The 22,460-nt window shown below is 41.1% G+C and overlaps 1 protein-coding gene and 2 long non-coding RNA genes across 5 annotated transcripts in view; 2 read left to right on the forward strand and 1 right to left on the reverse strand.

Annotated features, from left to right (window-relative positions):
* LOC129722969 (homeobox protein six1b) overlaps positions 1-22,460 on the forward strand; it is an 86,145-nt gene that overhangs the window by 24,660 nt on the left and 39,025 nt on the right. The window contains exon 2 of the mRNA XM_055676865.1: positions 19,959-20,169. Coding sequence (XP_055532840.1) covers positions 19,959-20,169 — 211 coding nt within the window. The remainder of the gene's footprint in view (positions 1-19,958; positions 20,170-22,460) is intronic.
* Positions 10,592-22,460, reverse strand: part of LOC129722971 (uncharacterized) — a 38,369-nt gene continuing 26,500 nt past the window's right edge. Inside the window, exons 1-3 of one of the 3 annotated variants that reach the window (XR_008727690.1) lie at positions 17,251-17,536; positions 17,103-17,181; positions 10,592-10,674 (exon numbers count right to left, since the gene is read on the reverse strand). This is a non-coding gene — a long non-coding RNA (uncharacterized LOC129722971). Of the gene's footprint in view, positions 10,675-16,971; positions 17,037-17,102; positions 17,182-17,250; positions 17,537-22,460 lie in introns of those variants that run through there. The other 2 variants (XR_008727691.1, XR_008727689.1) reach the window with 2 other exon arrangements.
* LOC129722970 (uncharacterized) lies at positions 16,995-17,473 on the forward strand. Its single transcript, XR_008727688.1, has 3 exons — positions 16,995-17,038; positions 17,106-17,183; positions 17,255-17,473. It is a non-coding gene; the product is annotated as an uncharacterized LOC129722970 (long non-coding RNA).

The raw sequence follows: 22,460 nt of genomic DNA on the forward strand, positions 1-22,460 counted from the left end.
TTGTTCAGACTTATTCGAATCATTCTTTTTTGGGCAGATTTTTCTTCCGTTTTTTTCCTCTCCTCAATTCTTTGACTAATTTTATTGAAATTTTAAAGGTCTCTTAGTTTTTCAACAATCGGCCGGCATCGTTTATGTTTGGTGTGGTTTCTGCGGATGCAGTTTGTATGCGAAGAAAGAGTGGAATGTTTACAAGCAGTGGTCAATAATTGTTAGATTGACACTTCAGTCAACGGGTGACGTGGGCTGAAAAGAGCTTATCTCAGATCGTCCCATTAGACTGATTGAATATAGAAAAACTTCATTCCAACACGAGTCTCGAAACCTGCGCATTCAACACGAAAAATATTATTAAGCTATTTTTATCATTCATTGGACTGCATACCGGCTAGGTTACCGCACTGCCTGAGAGAAGCAGCCAAATCCTCGTTGGAACTTTATCTCAGTAGTGATGAAAAAAATAATAACAATACTAAAAATAATCCCAAAAATAAAAAAAAAGTCGGCGAAGCGTAGAAAGAGCCGTCCGTCACCGTCGCTGACGATCGGATGATGGATTTTCCGTGCGGGATGAGAGTTTGATTGAATGCTGTACGAGTGAAATGCGTAACCCGATCCGGATCACCATTTGGCGATCGTCGACCCAGTTGTTCGCCCGCCGGCCGCCGCCACCCGGCTCATTTCTCTCGAACTGGGCGGGAGTGGATAGCAATCCTCACGTTCGTCAACCGGCGGCCTGACATGGTAACGGTTCCGCTCTAAGCGCAGAAGGGAAGCTGAACAAATGCACATCATTCCGGTCAACTTCGCTTAACGCGTTGTTAGCGTTGGCTTTGTGTACCACACACATGCTTAACTGCGCTTTTGAGTATGTATTAACATACGAGTATGTATAGGCTTGCTACTCTGAAAGGCTCGCAGACACTACGTCACAAAAGGGTTCCCGTTTTTCGCCCGTACCTCCGCACATTAACGGCTTAACTCCTTGTAAAAGGGAGAAAAATGCCACCATTTGAAAAAGGATTCAAGTGGTAAACAGTGAACATGGTCACGGCGTTTTTTTCGAGTGCTTTATCCTCACATTTCTTTCCTCTATTATTTGGTTCTTTTTTATGGTTTCGTATCCCGGAATTGGCCAGATCATAGGGTGGATCTCTGAGCTCCGGCGATGCATCGAAGAACGGCGTTTAGTAAAAGATTGCATTCAAAACAGAACTGGAGAGTGTTAATTAACATAACATTGAAATACTTTTCAAAAAATTAGGTTACGAAAAAAAAACGGAAAATCCTTGTTTCGAGTTTTGTTGATCGTATGGTATGCGTGCCCTACTTTTTGACGTGGGACTACGTCTTTCTTCACTATACTAAGGTTCATTCTGTGAAAACTGGATTGAACATGAAACGTTTTTGGTTGGCGGAATGGAAGATTCTAGATGCTAATAGCGCTCAAACAACTGTTCCGATTTCAATAGTTAGTATACCGTTGGAAAGCTAAAATATTCAAGATTTGTATAACATAATAATTTTAGTTACCATTTTCTTAAAACTCCGTGAAAATTGCGGAAAAGTTTGAAGGTCGGATATCCACATACATTTTTCATACGATTGATATATTTCCCTAACGCAGACTTCAAAAACATAGACGAAATGATTTCACGCATTCAGTCATTGGCTAGCAATGCCAGCCAATTGGCATCGCATTCATCACCCAAAGTAAGCGACGAAGAAAGAAAGCAGAGATGCTTCCACGTGATTGGTTCTTCCCCCAATCACCCAAGTTCCCCACACTGAGTGACGCTATAAAAGGACATTCCGTGTTGAGAGAAGATCATTCCCTGGTCGACCGTCAAGGCTTCCCTTCGATCTGAGTTGGACCGCACCAGTGGTAATCTAATTCAGATATCGTTGTTGGAATATAGACCGAAATTGGACGTGAACGGCACTGGGGACCAGAGCTGCGGAAAGTCAATATCATTCTACTGACATTACGCCAAAATGATGCAACATCAGAATCAGCCAACTACGATGCATGGTTCATTACAAAAGATTTTGCGATGTTACAATGATTCTCTTAGCGTCAACTCTCACTCTCATTTTTTTATTGCTATCTTTCTCGATCATTCGGGTATGGCTGTACTGAGATTGAACCAGCAGAAATATCAAGTTCATGATGTTATGAGGATACCAAACATAAAATCAATGATTTTTCTTCAATTGATATGTATGATATTGATATATGGTCGGCGTGCGATCGGACCGAACTAAGCGCCGTTTTCTCAGATTGAGTTATTGACACCCAGTGGATATGAGAAGTAATAATCTATCCATTATGAAATAACGAAATCGTTCGAGCATTTGATAACACGCCGACTAAAAGCATTGTCAATAAACAACTCTTACTTCGTTTTGTAACTGAGCGTATTTTAGTTTGGTACATTTTGAATCTGTATGATCATTCATTTTTATTCTCAATAGAGGATATGCTTCTTCATAACACCAATTGTAATAAAAAGAATTTTATTAATATTTTTCAAATGATCTCACATATTAATATTGCATTTTTATTTGTTTTTTGACAGCATGAGTTTATAAATTTGATTCTTGAATATTGTGCTTGTTGTAGGTTAAAATAAAGACAGTGTTAGTTCGCGGCAAAAAAATGAATCGCGGGTGGTAAAACATAAAACTTTTAAATATGTATGGGTATGTATATTTATATACAGATCCTGTTAAATTTTGGCACGGTTCAACTTTGAAACTGTTCAACTTCGGTTCGGAACGGTTTTGCTTTTCTCCTAGTTTTCATTCATATTTTCTTTAAACGAAGAGGATGGCCGGAGTTAATCGACTGGTTTCGGATATATAGCCGGAATATGTTTCAGTAACATGGTAACGATGATCAAAGCAGTGCTTAGAAGTGCTTAAAATCCTACCATGCCTCTCATTGAAAAATGTAAAAATGCGGACCTGTTCCGGTTGTGTTCCGAATACTCGGGGTTGTTGTGCCAGCCCATCAAGCGACACCTATAACCACTGGTTTGAAATTATAAACCTAGTTCATTGTGGCCATATCTTGAGTTGGGATCGTCACGGACCGCAAAGCAGATAAAATTTAAAAAATCCTGATAGCAACATACTTCAAGCTGGCACTGACATAATCACGCTACTAAAACGATTTTTGATATTCCAAAAATCACCTTGATTTGCATTGCAGTGATATTTCCCAGTGAACTCTGTATATTCACGACGATTGACAATGAGAACCCGAAAATGGCAACAAAAGAGAAAAGATATTGAATCACTTGTCGGATCTCCACGCTTACTGTGATGGTTGCTGGCTATTCATGAGAGAAAGAAACGAGTGCGATGATATTTTCTCCCTCGTCATAGTCAGCATGTTGCTTGGATTAATCGCAGCTCTGCTGGGGACCATTGGAAGCCGTTGGAAGGGACCATTGGAAGACTTGGAAGCCGTTTGGGTGCTGCCGATAGTGTAGGTATAGTGTGTCGTATATCAAGCGTGTGTGTCTGAGTAGCGTTTGGGTGTGTGAATAGCGTGTGCGTGTATGTGTATGAACATGTAAGTAACGTGTATGTGTGTGTGTGTGTATGTGTGTCTGTATGTGCGTGTATGTGTGTGTGCGTGTGTGTGCGTGTGTGTGTTTGTGTGTGTATAGCGTGTGTGTGTGTTTGTGCGTGTGTGTATAGCGTGTGTGTGTATTACGTGTATGTGTATTACGTGTATGTGTGTATAACATGTATGTGCAAAAATGCGTTTATCCGAGGTAAATATATTTATGACAGAATACTTGCATAGGCAACAAGTTAATTATTTTCCCTATTAGCACTTCATTTGGTATTTCTATGATAGTGACCATAATTTTATGCTAGTTATTTTCAGCACTGAGCTTGTTTTGCGTTTATTTGTAACATAGGACTGACTAAAATTCATATTTTTCTTATAAATTTAGCAACAAAAAGCTTTTTCTTGCAATTTTTTGAGAGCACCGGGTATGTGAAGAAGTTTTTGAGGTTTAAGCAAAACGTGATGAGAAATTACATGGGACTGTTATGCATTTATGGGCAGTTCATGTGGGTATTGGTATTTGTATGCTGTAGTCCCATGGCAAGCCTACGTTTGTGCACTCAAGCACATACCATTTGACTTTTATTGATAATAAGAGGAAATGCTTATCACCTTAGGGGTTACATTCTCAAGAACTTATTACATTTTGTCTGATTCTTGAATTCAAACATAGGGCGTCGTACACAAATTACGTAACGCATGAAGGGCGGGGGGAAAACCAGACTTCCTGAAATCTCGCTCGTACAAAAAAGAGACAATGCGCTTTGAGCTACAAGTCTCGTTTCTCATTCAGTCGTTTTGTGCTGTGCGCCACATGCGAGCGAGAGAACTTGCAATACGTACGAGCCATGTCTCGTCGCATGGAATTTCTTTTGCGACGTACACGAAGATATCTCGTCTCTCAACGTAACGAGCGCGGTGCATGGGCGTTGCGCACACGAGACAGCTTGCGCGCAAATTCTCGTGAGCTCGTCTCGCGAGCTAGTTTCACATATTGCTTTGAGCTGATGGCGCAAGGAAAAAATTGATTTTGCCCAGAGGGATGAAGACAGGAGATTTTATGTGATTTATTATTTACGGTGTTATAGGAGCTTGCGTCAGAGCACTGTTTGAATAATGAATGGTGTGTAAACTAATTCATTTGTTTATCAAATCATATGTTGATTAAACCGACTTTTGTTAACAATAATGAAGAACGTTTTGTTACCATATTTATATATCATTATTTTCTTTGCGAACGGTATAAAAATGCATAATATTTTCAACTGAAACAAATATATTAGATGCAGAGTGTTATGTTGATTAACGTGGAGATGCTGTCAGTTTCTGTCGTCGTTTAAGATGTCATTGACTTTTATATAATAGAAACCATTCCACAGAAAATCATATTCAGTTTTGTACTTATAAGATTAGATGTGATTTTTAATTCGAATACAAGCCTTTCGGGAGTTAAAAATAACAGAACCACTAAACCAATATAATCAATTTTATATTTTTCAATACATGTTGGGGGTAAAGGTGTTGGATAGAATTTTCAAATGAGGTATAGATATTGCAAATCAGATATATGATTCTAGAGCCACATTAACTCTAGTGCGACTATATATACTCGTATTTATAGTAATCTGATCTTTTTTGCTGTTAGGGGAATATTACCTTGTGCAACGATGTGAACTTTTGTAATAATCTTAGTAATATTGTTTTATGAAATTTTCCAACTAATGCACTTCCAGAAGGGTCTGAGGGCTCATACTGTATCGAAGACACAAATCTTTGAGTAACTGTGGGAGACGCGTTGCTCGAATCATGTCGCTGATACATGATGCTTTCGATACCGGAGACGAAAATGCAATTCAATGCTACGGTGTTATATTATCTAGTAAATATATGTTTTATAATGTGTTTTATAATCTCAGCACACGTACCTGACTTAACAAACTGAATATTTTTCGAGGGCGGGCAATTTTTTCAGACTCACGAGAATTTTTTTAAAAGAACATAAGTATTTTGGTATATGTTTGATTCAAAGCATTGTAGCTCAGAATCCTTCAGTTGTACAAAATAAACTGTCTGAGAATGAATTGCAGGGAACTAATAATGCTTATAAAAAAATACACCCCAATAAAACCTTTTTTGGTCAAAATAAATTATAAACAAACACCTTAACTTAATTGACAAACAAAAATTAAGAGTTATTTTTTTTCTCATTTTTTTTTCGAAGAAATCCGAAGTTATAACAAAATTTCTGGTTTAAATTTCAGGATGGTGGAATGAAATGTAAATATTTTTATTGAAGGTAAACATTTACAAAAAAATCAAATTAAACATTTTGCAAAACATTCATGCTCTGATGATTTTGGGTGGAGGCGGGCATCGCACTTTTTGGACTAAAATGTCTATCTAAATAACTTATTATGAGAAAAAAAGAACTGAGAAATCCGATTTTGTAACCCTTTCCCGTTCACATGATTTAAAAATACTTTCGGGTTAGTTTAAGCAAAATACTTTGTAGACCAATTAAAGTGAGTGTAAAATATTGCATTTTGAAGAAAAAAGTTAAAATTTGAATGGTGCTTCAGAGCATCTTTAAGCACAGCAGGGACTTTTTTATTCATGACTCAAAATATTGTCCCTAATATTTAACTATTTGAAGTATTTATTAAAAATGATTTAAAAGCGGAAGAAAACCAGATGTAATTTTCCAAGAAAAAAATAAAGTTTATGATTTTAAGAGGTTTTAGTAAACATTTTCAATCAAAAAGTTCGACTAGCTTTTGTTGTCAAAGCATTTGTTTATAAGGTTTACTGCCCATAAACGCATAGGAGTCACACTGCCAAAAACGTACAACTGAGTAAAACGCAGTAGACGCAGGTAAACCATAGCATTTTTTCCTTCCTATGGATTCAATCAAAGAAACAAAAATTTAAAATAAGCATTCATCCGAGGTAAATATAATTGTGCAGAATATTTTTATATGCAATGAGGTCATTGTTGTTCCGATCAGTACACTTTATTTAGTCTTTTAATGAAAGTTACCATGATTTTCTGCTAATTGGTTTTAGCTCTGAGCCAGTTATGCGTTTATTCGTAACGTGGGCCTGACCAGAATCAATATTTTTTTCATTATTTTAGCAACAAACCTAACTTTTGTTGTAAATTTTCGAGAGCACACGTAATGCAAAGAAGTTTCTAAGGTTTATCTCAAAAGTGATGAAAACTCACATGGGACTGTTATGCATTTATGGGCAGTTTAGAAGAATGAACAAAATCTTAGAACATCTAAGAATCGTCGAAACATTACAGAAAAAGTTATGGACAAAAAACTAATTTTGAGGGGTGTTTTCCTTTCATTCAGTACTCGGTTGGATACAACTAGAAACAGTTGAACTCTTATGAGTAATACATTTCTTTTGACAAACTTTCAAATGCATACAGTCTGGTTTGCTACTATTTGCAACCTTCGCAGAAATATGGACTCAGAATATGGTTATTTTCAGCGAAAAAAACTAGAAATATCTTTACAACAAATAAAAATAGCAAACCAATATATTCTACAAAAATGCAAGGTTTAGCAGAATGAACAAAATCTTAGAACATTTTGAATTGTTTCGACGATTACAGAAAAAGTTATGGCCGAAAAGTTAATTTTGAGGAATGTTCCTCGTAAAACTCTGCTTCGTCATATCAGACGTACAGTTAGAAGATTACAGTGTTCAGCAATTCTTTTTCTTATATATTTTCCTACAACTTTGCTGAAGAAAGCAATCTGGTATTTTGAAAATTAGAAAAAAAAGTTTTTATATCTAACTACTAGGAGGATTGATAAAAAAAATCGAAAATGCCAAAAGAAAGGCCTTGTTATATGGAATAAACTTGCTGAAGACACTGGGTACATACAATCAATATTTCACAGTCGAATCTAAAACGATCACGGTTTTTTTAGTTTAGCAACCCACAGTGGGGTTGCTTTGAAAAAAATTTACTATTTTACTTTATTTTTTGCTAACCAAGATCAAGTTTTCATTAACAATTCACTCTGGCCCAAAAAGTTTAAAAAAATACATAGTTTGCCAAGTCAAACACGAGTGCAAAGTTCCATTTGAATCGAATAAAATTGACTTTCCCTAACAGAACCGCACAAAATAAGTATTACTTTGAGCCTGGTACACGAGAAAGTCTCACAACTCTGGCGCACGAGCTGTATCATGTATGTACAGTACAGGCGTCTCGCTCAATTCGTAGTGCGACGAAACATCGCTTGCGCATCGTAATCCGAACCGAAAGAGAAGCGAAAGAGCAACCTGCAAATCGCATATGACGTTGTCTCGTCTCGTCGCACGTACATGGAAATTCTACGAGCGAGAGAAAGATTTCTCTCGTCGCTTGAGAAAAAAGTACGTGCACAGGAAGTCTGGGGAAAATCTAAAAAAAAAGCTACATCATTTATGAATGTTCCCAAAAATAACACTTTATTATTATTATTATTTATTTCGCTTGCCTTTCGAAAAAACTCTCGCTGTCACCTGACTTGTTTGTTGCTAAATTAAGCATTTATGCTGTCGGAAAACCAATGAAATGAACAAAACGGTTTGAGCTTTTTTTTCTTCCCCTTCCAATCATCAAGATTTTTGAAGGGAGGGGGGGGGGCTGACAAAATGAAAATAAAATTTGTAACGGCCTAATAATTTTTACAATAACGACCAGAGCATCAAAGATAAATGTTAGTGTTGCCTATGAACAGTATATGGCAGCAAGATATAAACCTCATTTCAAGAAATTTCACTGCTAAATTGAGTGATTTTCCGGTTCAACACTCGAACACCGTTATCGGTCGAATATTAATAACGCAAATTAGTCAATCTAAAAACCACAGTAATTTTCGCATCGGGAAAGCACAAACTTTCTTTTGGTGCTTGTGAAAATTAGTCAGTAGTATCAAAGATGTTCTGTTTCGTTTCTCTTTCTCGAAACTGCGTGGCCACGCCTTCAATGCTCAATTATAGAAAGACTGCGTGTAGAAAAATCAACTTCATTCTTTCTCTTAACAACGAAAGCAAGTGGAGCCTTTATCCCTGTGTGAGATACACGGTGTATAACAGGCGTAGTGAAATATGTTAAACGAGAGTTAAAATCAATGTTTATATTTGTCCTACGTCACCATTTCATACGACCTCTAGAGCTGTATATCTGTAAGGCTAGAAAAAGTCAACAATGGAAATAATGGTTTAGGACGCTTTAATTAAACAGAAGAGAATAACACCTAATATGATCATAAATTAACCAAAATGTGCTGAAAAAGGCTTATTAGGTAAAAAAAGAAACAGCAGAAAATATAACCGTCTAAAATAATGTTAATTCCTGTGAAAAAAAGAAACAAACGAATAATGCCAACTTGGTATTCCGAACTCACTTAAAAGTTTAGGAACGCTCCTGGAATCCAGAAAAAAAACAAACAAAAATTCATAAAATGATCCTGAATTTAGTTTAAAATCATAAAGTAACTCTAACAAGAGGAGAATGAACTGTTTCCCAGTTTTCGGAGCTTATAGTCTCCGGTTCAGCTCAGCCCTCACGATAGCTCTTTCAATTCGGCTAGTTGTCTTTAATGGTTGCTCCGATCCCTTAGTTGGTGGAATAGAACCACACTGTTTGTACATCTGCACAATTCTAGTGATCGTATCTTTGTGAAGCAGGACAATATCGGCATTATTATGGCAGATTTTGCCAGTTTTGTGTTGTTTAAAAATCAAATTTTAGATACTGATCGAAATTTGAGCTTTTTCGAGTATTTTGCAACAAATAACATCCAAATTTAAACACAAAAACTTCAAGAGCACTAAAATGACAGTTTCTTTTATTTCACTACGCATCTTGAAGTTCAAAATAGTGTCTTGGGTCGTTCTACAGGGTTTGATCATCATCCAGGTTCCGGGAATACTCACATTGGAGTGTAATGGCCATTCTAGGTTGCTTTCCAAAAACCGGAAGTTGCCATCTCCGACTGCTAACCTACGTCTGGAGTCGATTTCTGATTTCTAAGCATCATTCCGGTTCTGGAAATACCCATATTGGGTGTTATTTGGTCCTTTAGGTTGCTTTACAGAAACCGAAAGCCGCCATCTTGGATTTCAAAAAAACGTCTGGAGTAGATTACTGTCCTCTGAACATCATCCCCGTTCCGGAAATACTTATTTTATATGGTAATTGGCCGTTTTAAATTATTTTGCATTTTTGGTAGGATACGCGAGCTCTCTAATTTATTCCTAACACCACCACTCTCACCACTTTCGGGCAATCTTTCTTGAATTTTCGAACATTTCCGCTGGTTTTATATGTTTTCTTAGCTTCGCCTTCGTCAAAACCCAGAAAGTTTTGATTGGGCGAGCCTCAGGACAGTTTCGTGGATTCATATCCTTTGGTACATATGAGACATTGCCTGTTTTATACTACTCTAGCGCATCCTTAGAATTATGGAAAGTAACAAGATCAGATCAACAGACTGTACGATTGTTCGCATCACCGGGCATCAACCGTTGTCGGTAAAATTGGCGAGTACCGTTTCGCACGAAACGAAAACAAAACAACGCAAATGAAAAATATGCCAACACGCTCATCTGTCATGGATAGATCGACAGCGGAAACTGACTAGCAGGAGAAGAGGAAAAAGAAAAACATAAACAAAGTTTTCAAGCTAACGTGATTTAATCAACTGTTTAATTATAAACTCGGGATTATAATAAGTGTTAGGAGTGAAGAGGTGAAAATCTCGGTGAACCTGGTTGGTCTCGACACCTGTAAGCAAAAAATTGAAATAAAGCTAGTAGTGGAAATATATCATTTATACAAATAAAAACTTACCAGTTTCGTAGCACACTTTAACCGAAGAACCGGATCGGACCGTATTGAAAAATAGAATAAATATCCTTTGATTGAGGACCTGTAAGTAAAAAATTACAGAAAATTTATATAGTGATGGAATGCTAGAAAATAACATGAAAATACTTACCTAGGTTGAAACACTGCGATTGACCATCCAGAGTAGTACCGTAACGTCACGTAGACTGGTACGGTGATTGATTGTGAGTATCTGTAAAGAGAAGAAAGTAACAAGTAAATTTATTAATAAATGCATTAAATGATAGGAAAAATAAGCGGGAAAGGAGTATACAGTAGAAAGAGTTCAGGAAGGGAGTATCGTAAGGAAGGAGGAGACTATTTGAGTAAGTAATGATCATGTAAATCGTAAACGAAATTGTAATTCAAATGCATATTCTAGTTTTTGAGCCACTCCAAAAGTGCAGCTTTGAAAAATTTAGTCATCCGAACATTCTCAAAAATCAAATAACGAGATTTCGGAGGCCTCAACCACGATGAGTAGCAAATCCCTGGACTTGACTGCTACCCCCTGCGAACAATGTGGACAAATTTCGACGGAGAATGAGGCTATGATTGCCTGTGATAACTGCGACCGCTGGTATCACACGCGCTGCGTGGGTGTAAATACGGTGCCGAAAAAGGACAAGAAGTGGTTCTGTCCGGATGCGTCGTGCCAAGCAGTTTGTCAGGAAAAGCTGAAGAAGACCCGTGAGAAAAAAAATGCCACTCCCATTCCTCCAACCGTCGCCGAGAAGCTGAAAGCTATGGAAGCGGAAAGGAAACGTAAGGAGGAGGAAATGGAAGCCGAATGGTTGATCAAGCAGAAGGAGTTGGAAATCAACAACGCACTGAAGGAGAAGCAAATGCACCTAGAGCGAATGTTACGCGAAAAGCAGCTGGAAGCCGCCAGGGACTTGCGCGAAGTGGAAATGGAGGAAAAACGTACGCTATTCGAAGCGGAATTGCGGGAAAAACGAATGCACTTCGAGCAAATGAAGGCGATGGAAGACGAGCATCGCGAGAAAATCTCCGAGCTGGAAAGGCGTATGGAGAAGATAGAAGTACAGGAAAAGTCGAAGATTAAAAATCAGAAACCCAGAGGCCAAGACGACCAAGCAACTACCTCGAAGCAATCTCCGGAGGGAATAAAGCCTGGCAAGCTTACGAAGGAAAATCTCGATCGCCTCGAGAATATCAACAGTGGTGTCGAGAGTGATGAAGACGATTACAGCTCCGATGATTCCGATGACGACGACGAGGAAAAAACCGTCGACTTGGAAGGCGATAGGAAAAGCCAGATCAGCTCTCAAAACGGGCAGGGGCACCAGCGTGCTGGGCCGAGTAAAGCCCAGTTGAGCGCCAGGAACGGGCTCACTAGAAAACTTCCCACCTTTACCGGAAAACCGGAAGAGTGGCCTTTGTTTTTCGGGGCCTACCAAGCGTCAAACGAAGCTTGTGGCTATTCGGATGTAGAGAACTTGGTGAGACTCCAGGAAAGCTTAAAGGGTGCTGCACTCGAGTCGGTTCGCGGACAACTACTGCTCCCTAAATCGGTTCCGAGGGTAATCGCGAAGCTGCGACAGCTTTATGGCCGCCCTGAGCAACTGCTTCAAAACCATCTCGAGAAGGTTCGTAAGTTGGATTCGCCGAAAACCGACCGGTTGGCCAGTTTTATCCCCTTCGGAAATGCAGTAGAGCAGCTCTGCGAGCATTTGGAGGCTGCTGAGCTCACACTGCACCTTGTGAATCCAATCCTGATTCAGGATTTGGTCAATAAGCTCCCGGACGGAGAAAAGCGACAGTGGTTGCACTACAAACGGAAGAAGAAGGAGGTGACGCTGCGAACGTTCACGGATTTCATCTCCAAGATTGTGTCAGATGCATGCGAGGTGAACGTCAACTACGATTACAAGCCGGACACCAAAGCTGCAGTTGGTACAAGTGCAAGATCCAAGCCGAAGGAGAAAGCTGCTCTATACAGCCACAGCGAGGCGAACGAGTCCCACGGGCGGAACGATCGGAAGAGGCAGAAGCCGTGTAAAGCGTGCAAACGAGACGACCATCGGCTAAGGTTCTGCCAGGACTTTAAAAATATGCCCTTTGCGGATCGAATGAAGATCGTGAGCAAATGGAAACTGTGCAAGGTCTGTTTGAATGAACACAGTGGGCAATGTCGTTTCAAGATTCGGTGCGACGTCGATGATTGCGGAGACCCGCACAATCCACTGATTCATCCGGCCACAACGGCAGTTGCCATGCACGCACACATCAAACCCAGCGGTACCATGATGTTCCGAATGATCCCAGTTATGATTCACTGCGGAGAAAGATCACTGGCTGTGCTTGCGTTCCTAGACGAAGGAGCTTCCATCACGTTGATAGAGACTGAGTTGGCTGATCGTTTGGGGCTAGGCGGAGTGAAGGAAAAGCTAGTGCTTAACTGGACGGCGGACGTTTATCGTGTAGAAAAGAACTCCAGGCGTATGAACCTGTGGACTTCCGCTGCTGATGAGGAGAATGCGGAGAAGACTTTGCTGCGGTCAGTGTATACGGTCGACAAGCTGAGACTACCACACCAGACACTCAAGGCTGACGAACTAGTGGCGCAGTATGACCATATGCGGGGATTGCCGATCAGTTCATATGAAGGTCGACCAGGAATTCTGATAGGGCTCAGCAACATTCACGCCTTCGCTCCTCTGGAAGCGAAGATTGGCACTACGAGTGAGCCGATCGCAGTACGGTGCCAACTCGGCTGGACAGTGTACGGGCCACGACGAGTATCGCCTGAGTCGCAGGGCAGCTATCTGGGATACCACCAGCAGGTCTCTAACGAAGATCTTCACGATCTACTCAAATCCCATTATGCACTTGATGAGTCCGTAGTACGGGTGCACCGAGAATCAGCTGAAGACAAAAGGGCTCGGTCTATATTGGAGCAAACCACGAAGCACGTAGGGAACCGTTTCGAGACGGGACTCCTTTGGGCCAAGGATGACGTTAGCTTCCCGGACAGCTACCCTATGGCACTGAAGCGGCTAATGCAGTTGGAGAAAAAGCTGGAAAGGTCACCAGAGTTATATCGAAACGTTCGGAACCAGATCGACGAGTATCAAGCTAAAAAATACGCCCATGAAGCCACCAAAGAAGAACTGCGCTCTGCAGATCCCGAGAGGACATGGTATCTCCCGCTAAATGTAGTCCTGAATCCGAAGAAACCGGGAAAAATCCGACTCATCTGGGACGCGGCCGCGACGGTCCAAGGAATTTCCCTTAACTCAATGCTGTTGAAAGGGCCGGACCTACTAGTGCCGCTTATGTCAGTGCTTCTCATCTTCCGGGAGCGGCGGATCGCTTTCGGAGGAGACATCCGTGAGATGTACCATCAAATGGAGATAATCGCGAAAGATAAGTCAGCTCAACGATTCCTGTTTCGAAACAACAGAGCAGAAGAACCGAAAGTGTACGTGATGGACGTCGCTACGTTTGGTTCAACGTGCTCGCCTGCGTCAGCACAGTACGTCAAGAATCGGAATGCAGAGGAACATGCCGGGCGGTTTCCGGAAGCAGCAGCGGCCATCATTAAGCGGCATTATGTCGATGACTACTTCGACAGCGTCGACACGGTTGAGAAAGCGATAGAACGAGCGAAACAGGTGAGGATCATCCATAAACAAGCCGGGTTTGACATTCGGAATTGGGTGTCAAACTCACCTGAGGTCCTGACTGCGTTAGGAGACGCTAAAGCTGGGGGATCAGTCGTTTTCAACCAGGATAAGCAGGAGCACAACGAACGGGTACTCGGGATAAGCTGGGAGCAAGAAGCGGATGCGTTTGCCTTCTCCGTAACCTCCCGACCGGAGATGCAAGCTTATTTTAGCGGTGAAAAGCGGCCTACGAAGCGAATCGTTCTCAGCTGCGTTATGGGCTTCTTCGACCCTTTGGGGCTACTGTCTCCATTTACAATCCATGGGAAGATGCTCGTCCAACATCTCTGGCGAAGCGGTTGCGAATGGGACCAAGAAATTGACGATTGTGGCTGGAACCTTTGGCAGCAGTGGATTGGATTGCTTCCGGAAGTCGAAGCATTACGAATTCCAAGATGTTATCTGGGTGATGCTGAATCTTCGTCGGTGGAGTCCCTCGAGCTACACACTTTTTCGGACGCGAGCGAACATGCTTATGGTTGCGTGGCATATCTACGGTCGGTCGTCGATGGAGAAGTGAACTGCAGTCTGGTCATGTCTCGTGCAAAGGTAGCGCCGCTTAAGCGTCAGTCGATTCCCAAGTTGGAACTGATGGCTGCCGGCCTCGGAGCACGAATGAGTCAAACTTTCCTGGAAACCACTACGCTGGATATCGATCGCACCATACTGTGGACCGACTCCCGAACTGTACTGTCGTGGCTTCAGTCAGATCAGTTCAAATACAAACAGTTCGTCGCATTCAAAGTGGGGGAGATACTGGAAGTAACCAACATGAGGGACTGGCGATGGGTACCAACTAAACAGAACATCGCGGATGTGCTCACGAAATGGGGCCGTGGCCCTCCGTTGCAAAACGATTCGGATTGGGTGAATGGTCCGAAGATGCTGTTTCTACCGCCCAACCAGTGGCCCATTATCGATCAACTCGAGGAAACTACCGAAGAGGCAAGAGGTTTAGTGACGTTCCATGAAGTGGTCAACGTGAGTGCTGTTTCTCGATGGACGAAACTGGTGCGGGTAACCGCTACCGTGGCCCGGTTCGTCGCCAACTGTCGCCGGAAAAAGGCCGGTAAGCCAACATTGACTTCGCAGGCTACGGCTCATCATCTACGATTAATAAAAGCACGGTTTTCCACGATTCAGCAACCTCTTCAACAAAAAGAGCTTCGACTAGCAGAGATAATCCTTTGGAAGCAGTCGCAATTCGCCAGTTTTCCGGCTGAGATGGATATACTTACAGCAAATCTCGAGCTAGAAGCGGGTGAACCACCGAAGAAAATCGAGAAATCCAGCATTCTGTACAGACGTTCTCCAATCCTGGACACTGAAGGGGTGCTGCGAGTACGAGGAAGGATAGAGTCCAATGAAGCGATCCCGTTCGACAAGAAATTCCCTATCATCCTATCGGGGAAACAAGAGATAACGCAGAAGCTAATTCTACATTACCACGAAAAATACGGTCATGCTTACAGGGAGACCGTGTTCAATGAGCTCCGTCAGAAATTCTGGATCCAGAACGCACGTACAGCGATTCGACGAGCGACCGAGGCATGTGTGTGGTGCATGGTGAATCGATGTGTTCCGGCTGCTCCCTTGATGGCACCGTTACCCGTTCAACGCACCACTTCTCATCTTCGACCATTTAGTGCAGTAGGTGTCGATTATTTAGGACCAGTAGAGGTAGCCATAGGTCGGCGGATAGAGAAAAGATGGGTAGCGGTTTTTACGTGCATGGCTGTGAGGGCTGTGCATTTGGACGTAGTGTACAGTTTGAGCTCGCAGTCCTGCCTGATGGCTATCAGACGTTTCTCGAGCAAGCGAGGCACTCCCGATCACATATTCTCCGACAACGCTACGTGTTTCCATGGAGCGAGCACCGTGATGACCAAGGAGATCGAGAAGATCCACAAAGAGTGTGCGGAAAGGGTCACTTCGTCCATCACAGCCTGGCATTTCAACCCTCCCGGTACACCACACATGGGCGGTGTCTGGGAGAGGATGGTACGGTCCGTCAAAGAAGCTTTGAGGGTCCTGGATGACGGGCGGAGGTTGACTGATGAGATTCTCATCACGGCCTTGGCAGAAGCTGAGGATTTAATCAATACCCGACCACTCACTTATATTCCACAGGAGTCCGCCGATGAAGAAGCTCTATCACCAAACCATTTCATCCGTGGAACAGTGACCAAAGAAGGCGCAGTTTTGGACAACCCGGATCAATATTATGAAGCTTTGCGCAACATGTATTACCGATCGCGGGGCCTGGCCAGAAAATTTTGGGACCGGTGGTCGCAGGAGTACTTGCCGACTCTTAATCATCGCCCGAAATGGTTCGAGGACACGAAGCCACTGGAAGTCGGAGATCTAGTCTTCCTGGTGGAAGGCAAGAACCGGAAGTATTGGAGACGAGGACGCGTACAGGCAGTCGTAAAGGGAGCCGATGGAAGAATACGACAAGCGGAAGTAAGAACAGCGGATGGCAAAGTGTATCGACGAGGCGTGGCTACTCTGGCGGTGATGGAGATACAGGATGGTAAATCCGGAAGTACAGAAAGCTCTACCGGATGTTACGGGCAGGGGAATGTTCGCATCACCGGGCATCAACCGTTGTCGGTAAAATTGGCGAGTACCGTTTCGCACGAAACGAAAACAAAACAACGCAAATGAAAAATATGCCAACACGCTCATCTGTCATGGATAGATCGACAGCGGAAACTGACTAGCAGGAGAAGAGGAAAAAGAAAAACATAAACAAAGTTTTCAAGCTAACGTGATTTAATCAACTGTTTAATTATAAACTCGGGATTATAATAAGTGTTAGGAGTGAAGAGGTGAAAATCTCGGTGAACCTGGTTGGTCTCGACACCTGTAAGCAAAAAATTGAAATAAAGCTAGTAGTGGAAATATATCATTTATACAAATAAAAACTTACCAGTTTCGTAGCACACTTTAACCGAAGAACCGGATCGGACCGTAGTGAAAAATAGAATAAATATCCTTTGATTGAGGACCTGTAAGTAAAAAATTACAGAAAATTTATATAGTGATGGAATGCTAGAAAATAACATGAAAATACTTACCTAGGTTGAAACACTGCGATTGACCATCCAGAGTAGTACCGTAACGTCACGTAGACTGGTACGGTGATTGATTGTGAGTATCTGTAAAGAGAAGAAAGTAACAAGTAAATTTATTAATAAATGCATTAAATGATAGGAAAAATAAGCGGGAAAGGAGTATACAGTAGAAAGAGTTCAGGAAGGAAGTATCGTAAGGAAGGAGGAGACTATTTGAGTAAGTAATGATCATGTAAATCGTAAACGAAATTGTAATTCAAATGCATATTCTAGTTTTTGAGCCACTCCAAAAGTGCAGCTTTGAAAAATTTAGTCATCCGAACAACGATTAACACACCACGATTTCTGGGTCAGAGGTTTGTCATAAAGCTCCCTAGCCCTCAGTTTCGCAGATTCAGGCTGTTTGGTGCTTCGTTTTGGCTACTTCTGCATCCGACGAATCTGTAGGCATAATGAGGTACCTAATTTTTATTTTCAGTAACTCGTACTGATGCTGAAGGATGCTTCTTGAAATAATCTTTTATCTTCCTGTCCATTGTGGGGTCAGCAGACCCTCACACTCATACGCATACTCACACCTTCTTTGGTTTATTTTCATTTGTGCACAATTCGACCAAAGATGGTCGTTAGAAAAGCCACACATTTTCAAACTTTCGCGAAAAACATTAAAAAATGACAACATCTGTTTCATTTGGATGTAAACAACAGGACGCGGCCAAATTTGGACTGAATACAGTATTCAGTAATTGTTTTTCTTTTGAATTTTTCCACAACTTTGCTGAAGGAAGCAATCTGGTATATCGAAAATTAGAAAAAATATTATTTTTACCCAACTGTTAGGTGGATTGATCGAAAAACTGAAAACGCCGAAAGTAAGATCTTGTTCTATGAAACAATTTTGCTGAAGACATTGAGTGCATAAAATCAATTTTTTACAATCAAAACTGAAGCGATCACGATTTTCCGAATTTAGACCACTGTGCACTGTGAGATCATTCGAAAGCAGAGGTGGTGTGGCACTTTTAAACGGAGGGCTGTAATAAATCCACGGTTTACAATGATTGCAGTATTGCTAGTAAAATTCAATGGTGAGCCTTTCGACAGACATTCAATCAGTCTGGGGTAAATTTCTTTTTTCACAAGCAAGGTAGCCTTGCGGTCTTCAGAAAAGGTTTTCCCAGGAAAATTTCCTATAAAAATAATGTATTAATATATTTTTAAGAGCCAACTGGACATCTCTATAGAAAAAGTTTTGAAAAAGTGTTTTTTCCCATATAAAATCGTATCGGGCGCAAATCGGGCGTTTCACCGATCGATCTGAAAAGTTACACAGTTGTTATAGGATCCATGAGGAACACGAAAAGTGCATGGGAGCGAAAAAATAACACCATCGCTTTTTTCCCATATAACCGTGCTCAAGTCTAATGCACATGTTATAACCCTACTAGCTCCATATATCCTAATCAACCATCTCTGCTGTTTGATAGGATGTCGTTATTGAAAGAGTAGCTTTTCTCTATTGATTATTGCAGTAGTTTATGATATATTCGTTAAAATTTGACTCATCATTTGTAATTACAGTCAGCTGCAATGTAACTGATTTATACTGGCTGTAATATTCAATATGTAGAAATCCTTAATTTTTAGTCACAAAGTAATATTCCATTTTTCTCAAACTCACTCACCGTTTCAGTCAAATGGTTTGGAGCGAAAAAGCAGCTGTTCCACACCTAAATAGCAAAGTTGATGTTTGATATATACACGTTGCTGAGCGTTATTCAGGATCGTTTGCAAGTTGCAGTGATCGTGAACTGCAACAGCCGCCAAACAGAGATGACATATGGGACCTAAATTAAAAGCGCTACATTGTAACGCAACACAGCTTGATTGGAGAAAACATTATGTTTCCTCTATTTATAAACATGAACCGGCATCGACGGCGGCTCGTCCCCGATGATGGAGAGAATGTGACAAATTGGTTTAGAGTGAGCGTGCAATTAGAAAATCCGTCGGTTTGCTTTCGGGCGAATCGAAATTGAATGGAACATTTGATTATTTGTGTTAGAACAAATCGCTGCCGTATCTCACACACCCAGTCGAGCGCCAAGCCTTCCTTAATTTTCGTGTGCATTTTAAGTTTATTAATATAATATGCTGTACTGTTTTTCGAAATGGATTCATCTGGTCAGTTTTAATTTTAGCATTTAATTCAAAAGCCGTATTTTAAACTTAATCACCGAGAAATGTCAACAAACTCAGAGCTCTAGTATATGCTAATATAATGTTAGAAATAAACTTTACCGCTGCCAGGTGTCGAGTTGCATAAATCAAGAAACCGCACACTTTTCAAGTAAGAAGCATATTTTTATCGTTCGACGGTTTTATTTTTTGCCGCCACTGTTCGCGGGTTGGTAATTTGAGAATGAAATTGCTTTGCTGAGTTCATCATGGTACGGTGCGTTTTTTTTTTGAAGGAAGTGTATAGTAGTGCTTTTCGATGACTTATTGAAACGTTGTTTCCACTAACTGTGTGACTTTTTCGAGGAATAATATTTTCCCACAGTTTCGTTGATGGGGTTTGCGATTGAAAAAAAAAATAGTTGCGTATTATCGCATATTTAGCGCGTGAGAAACGCATGTTATTGAACTCTTTAATAAAATAATATTCAGAGCCTTTTTTTTGTTTGTTTTTATTTTTTGAATGAACGTAGGTTTTGCAACAGGCAGGAAATATCGAGCGACTAGGGAGGTTTTTGTGGTCTCTGCCGCAGTGCGACAAATTGCAGCTGAATGAGTCTGTGCTGAAAGCCAAAGCCGTGGTGGCGTTTCACCGGGGGAACTTCAAGGAGCTGTATCGGTTGCTCGAGCACCACCAGTATGCACCGCACAACCATTCCAAACTGCAGGCCCTGTGGCTTAAAGGTGAGTTGTTGAACCTGATTTGTTTATGATTTTTGATGATTTTTTAAGGTTAATAATCTTTCAAAAATTGATTGTAACATAGAACAGTAGAAAGTTTTCAGTCTGCAAGCGATACAGAACACTCTTTAGTGTGCCTACTATGTCTACTAGCTTGACCCAAGAAAATTAGTAATGTGATTTCAACTAAACGAAATTCTAATTTTGAATTCACTAGGAGTTGCGTAAAAAAAAATTGTGAAATCATAAAAGGTTTCTTGTGAAAATTTAATAAGTCTCAATATATAATTTACAAATATGAATTGTCGCAAAATCACTAAAAATTTTTCTCTAAAGTTTTTTTTGTACAATAAACGGAACATATGGTAAAACTACCCGGTTAGATTAACCCAATTTTTGCGACAGCTCGAGGGATTTCCAGAGAACTTTTATCGAGAAATACCTTATCTAGCTAATCTGCATCAGTATCACGAGAAACATTTGTAAATTCCAATTTATATCAAAAGAATAGATTTCGTCAGGGTGGTCCACTGAAGAAAGTGGTCCATCCAAGGTATACCCTATGATTTCCGCCCTAAGAGAATCCCACCAACCGAGTTACCACGAAATTCCTCTGTAGTCGAAAACTAGGATAAATTAACTAGGGTAGTATTTGCATTTTTATATTATTATTTTCTTGTTTGCATAACGTAGGCCTGACAATTATTTCCAGAGCCCAAACATTCTAAAATATTTAGCTGATAGCGGTTGGGAAGTTTCATTATTCCATAATGATTATTCAACATCTCTTCGTAACTATGCTCGAATTGTATTTCGTTTTGAATTAAAAAGCCAATTGCACTCAGTCTTTCTAAGCTACTTTACCCATTTTGAATGATAAACTCCTCTCGTACAAGTTAATCAAGACCGTGACTGAGTGCTCTGCTAGTAAAATTAACTGGCAGCTAATGATAAGTTCCGTTCGCGAATGCCGCGTTCCAATAAAATGAAGTTGTGTTTGTTTTCGAAACACATAAATGGTAAACAGCTTCCATACCGAGCGTACTGCCACGCCAAAAGCCGCCGGGTGCAGCCTTTCACTGTCAACAAACCGTGCCTGTCCCATAAAAACGAATCTGATCCGGGCACCACACAACGCGTCTACACATTTTCAGCTGATCGGAGGGTTTCAGTTGTAACATCACGGCCATAGGATCTGCGTGCATATACATACATATGTACGTAAACTCAACCGGAGCCACACACAGCATCCACTCGACTCCTGCAGCACATGGAGTAGACCCACCAGAACAATTTTATTCCAAGCATCGCCCGACAGCCGTTTATACAAAAGCGAGTGGATTCCGCACGTTTATCAAAACGAGCAATGAAATGAAATTGATATCGGATACCCAGTGCAACGTGCTCTTCGCGTCTCCACTCTTTTTCTTCAACCGCCGGAGCGTGACCGCGTACAGAGTCTCGCAGTGGACCCCAGCTGGTGAAGCATTGTCACTGTCCGGTTGTCTGCCGCCAGCCATGGATATGTTGTCACCCGTTGCGCCGCCCGAGACCGCAGAACCAAAATCTGACTCAGCAATGTTATCCCGTCACCCACAGGGTAGATGGCACGTATCTCGGCATAACTGCTGCTTTAATTGGAATTTTCTTAAGATGAAAAGTGCTGAGCAGACATTGACAACATTCACCCTAGCGGGTGTAGAACGACGGTGACAAAAAGACCAAGAACATGAGAACCTGTCCGATTCCCGTGAATCTCCCAGATCGTTATGATTGTCGTACTTTTACGATTATGATTATTGTTGCTGTTAGTTAGTGCCTCAAGTTATCTGCTAGCTGGCTGGCTCAGAGCTCGTTATCAAAAAAGTCCATCTAAGCGAGAGTGATACGTTTGGCCACCCCGGCAGCCGTAATTATTTGTGGCTTTGGAAATTCGAGCATGCACACGTTTTGTCCACCCGTTGCTGAATGGTCTCGGGACGTCAAACGACTCCGATTTTGTACTCTTCGTTCGAGTTTTGAATGTTGACAAATAATATGTAATATCCGAAGCAGATCCTTTTCGATAGTAGTTGAACAGAAATAGAACTGAATAATAAATAATTTGCTAAATAAAAAAATAGCTGCGTTAAGAATTCAATTCAAAGCATTCGATACAGAGACCACCGTTAGTCAGGCCATAACTTTACATACTCAAATAAATAAAATCACTCCTCCGTTTTTGTTTCACAACTTCGTTGACACTTAGCTCTCATTCCAGCGATCGCTGTCTTTCCTTTTAACTCACTGGATGT

Source organism: Wyeomyia smithii, chromosome 2 (assembly GCF_029784165.1).
Source record: "Wyeomyia smithii strain HCP4-BCI-WySm-NY-G18 chromosome 2, ASM2978416v1, whole genome shotgun sequence".
Classification (NCBI taxonomy): domain Eukaryota; kingdom Metazoa; phylum Arthropoda; class Insecta; order Diptera; family Culicidae; genus Wyeomyia; species Wyeomyia smithii.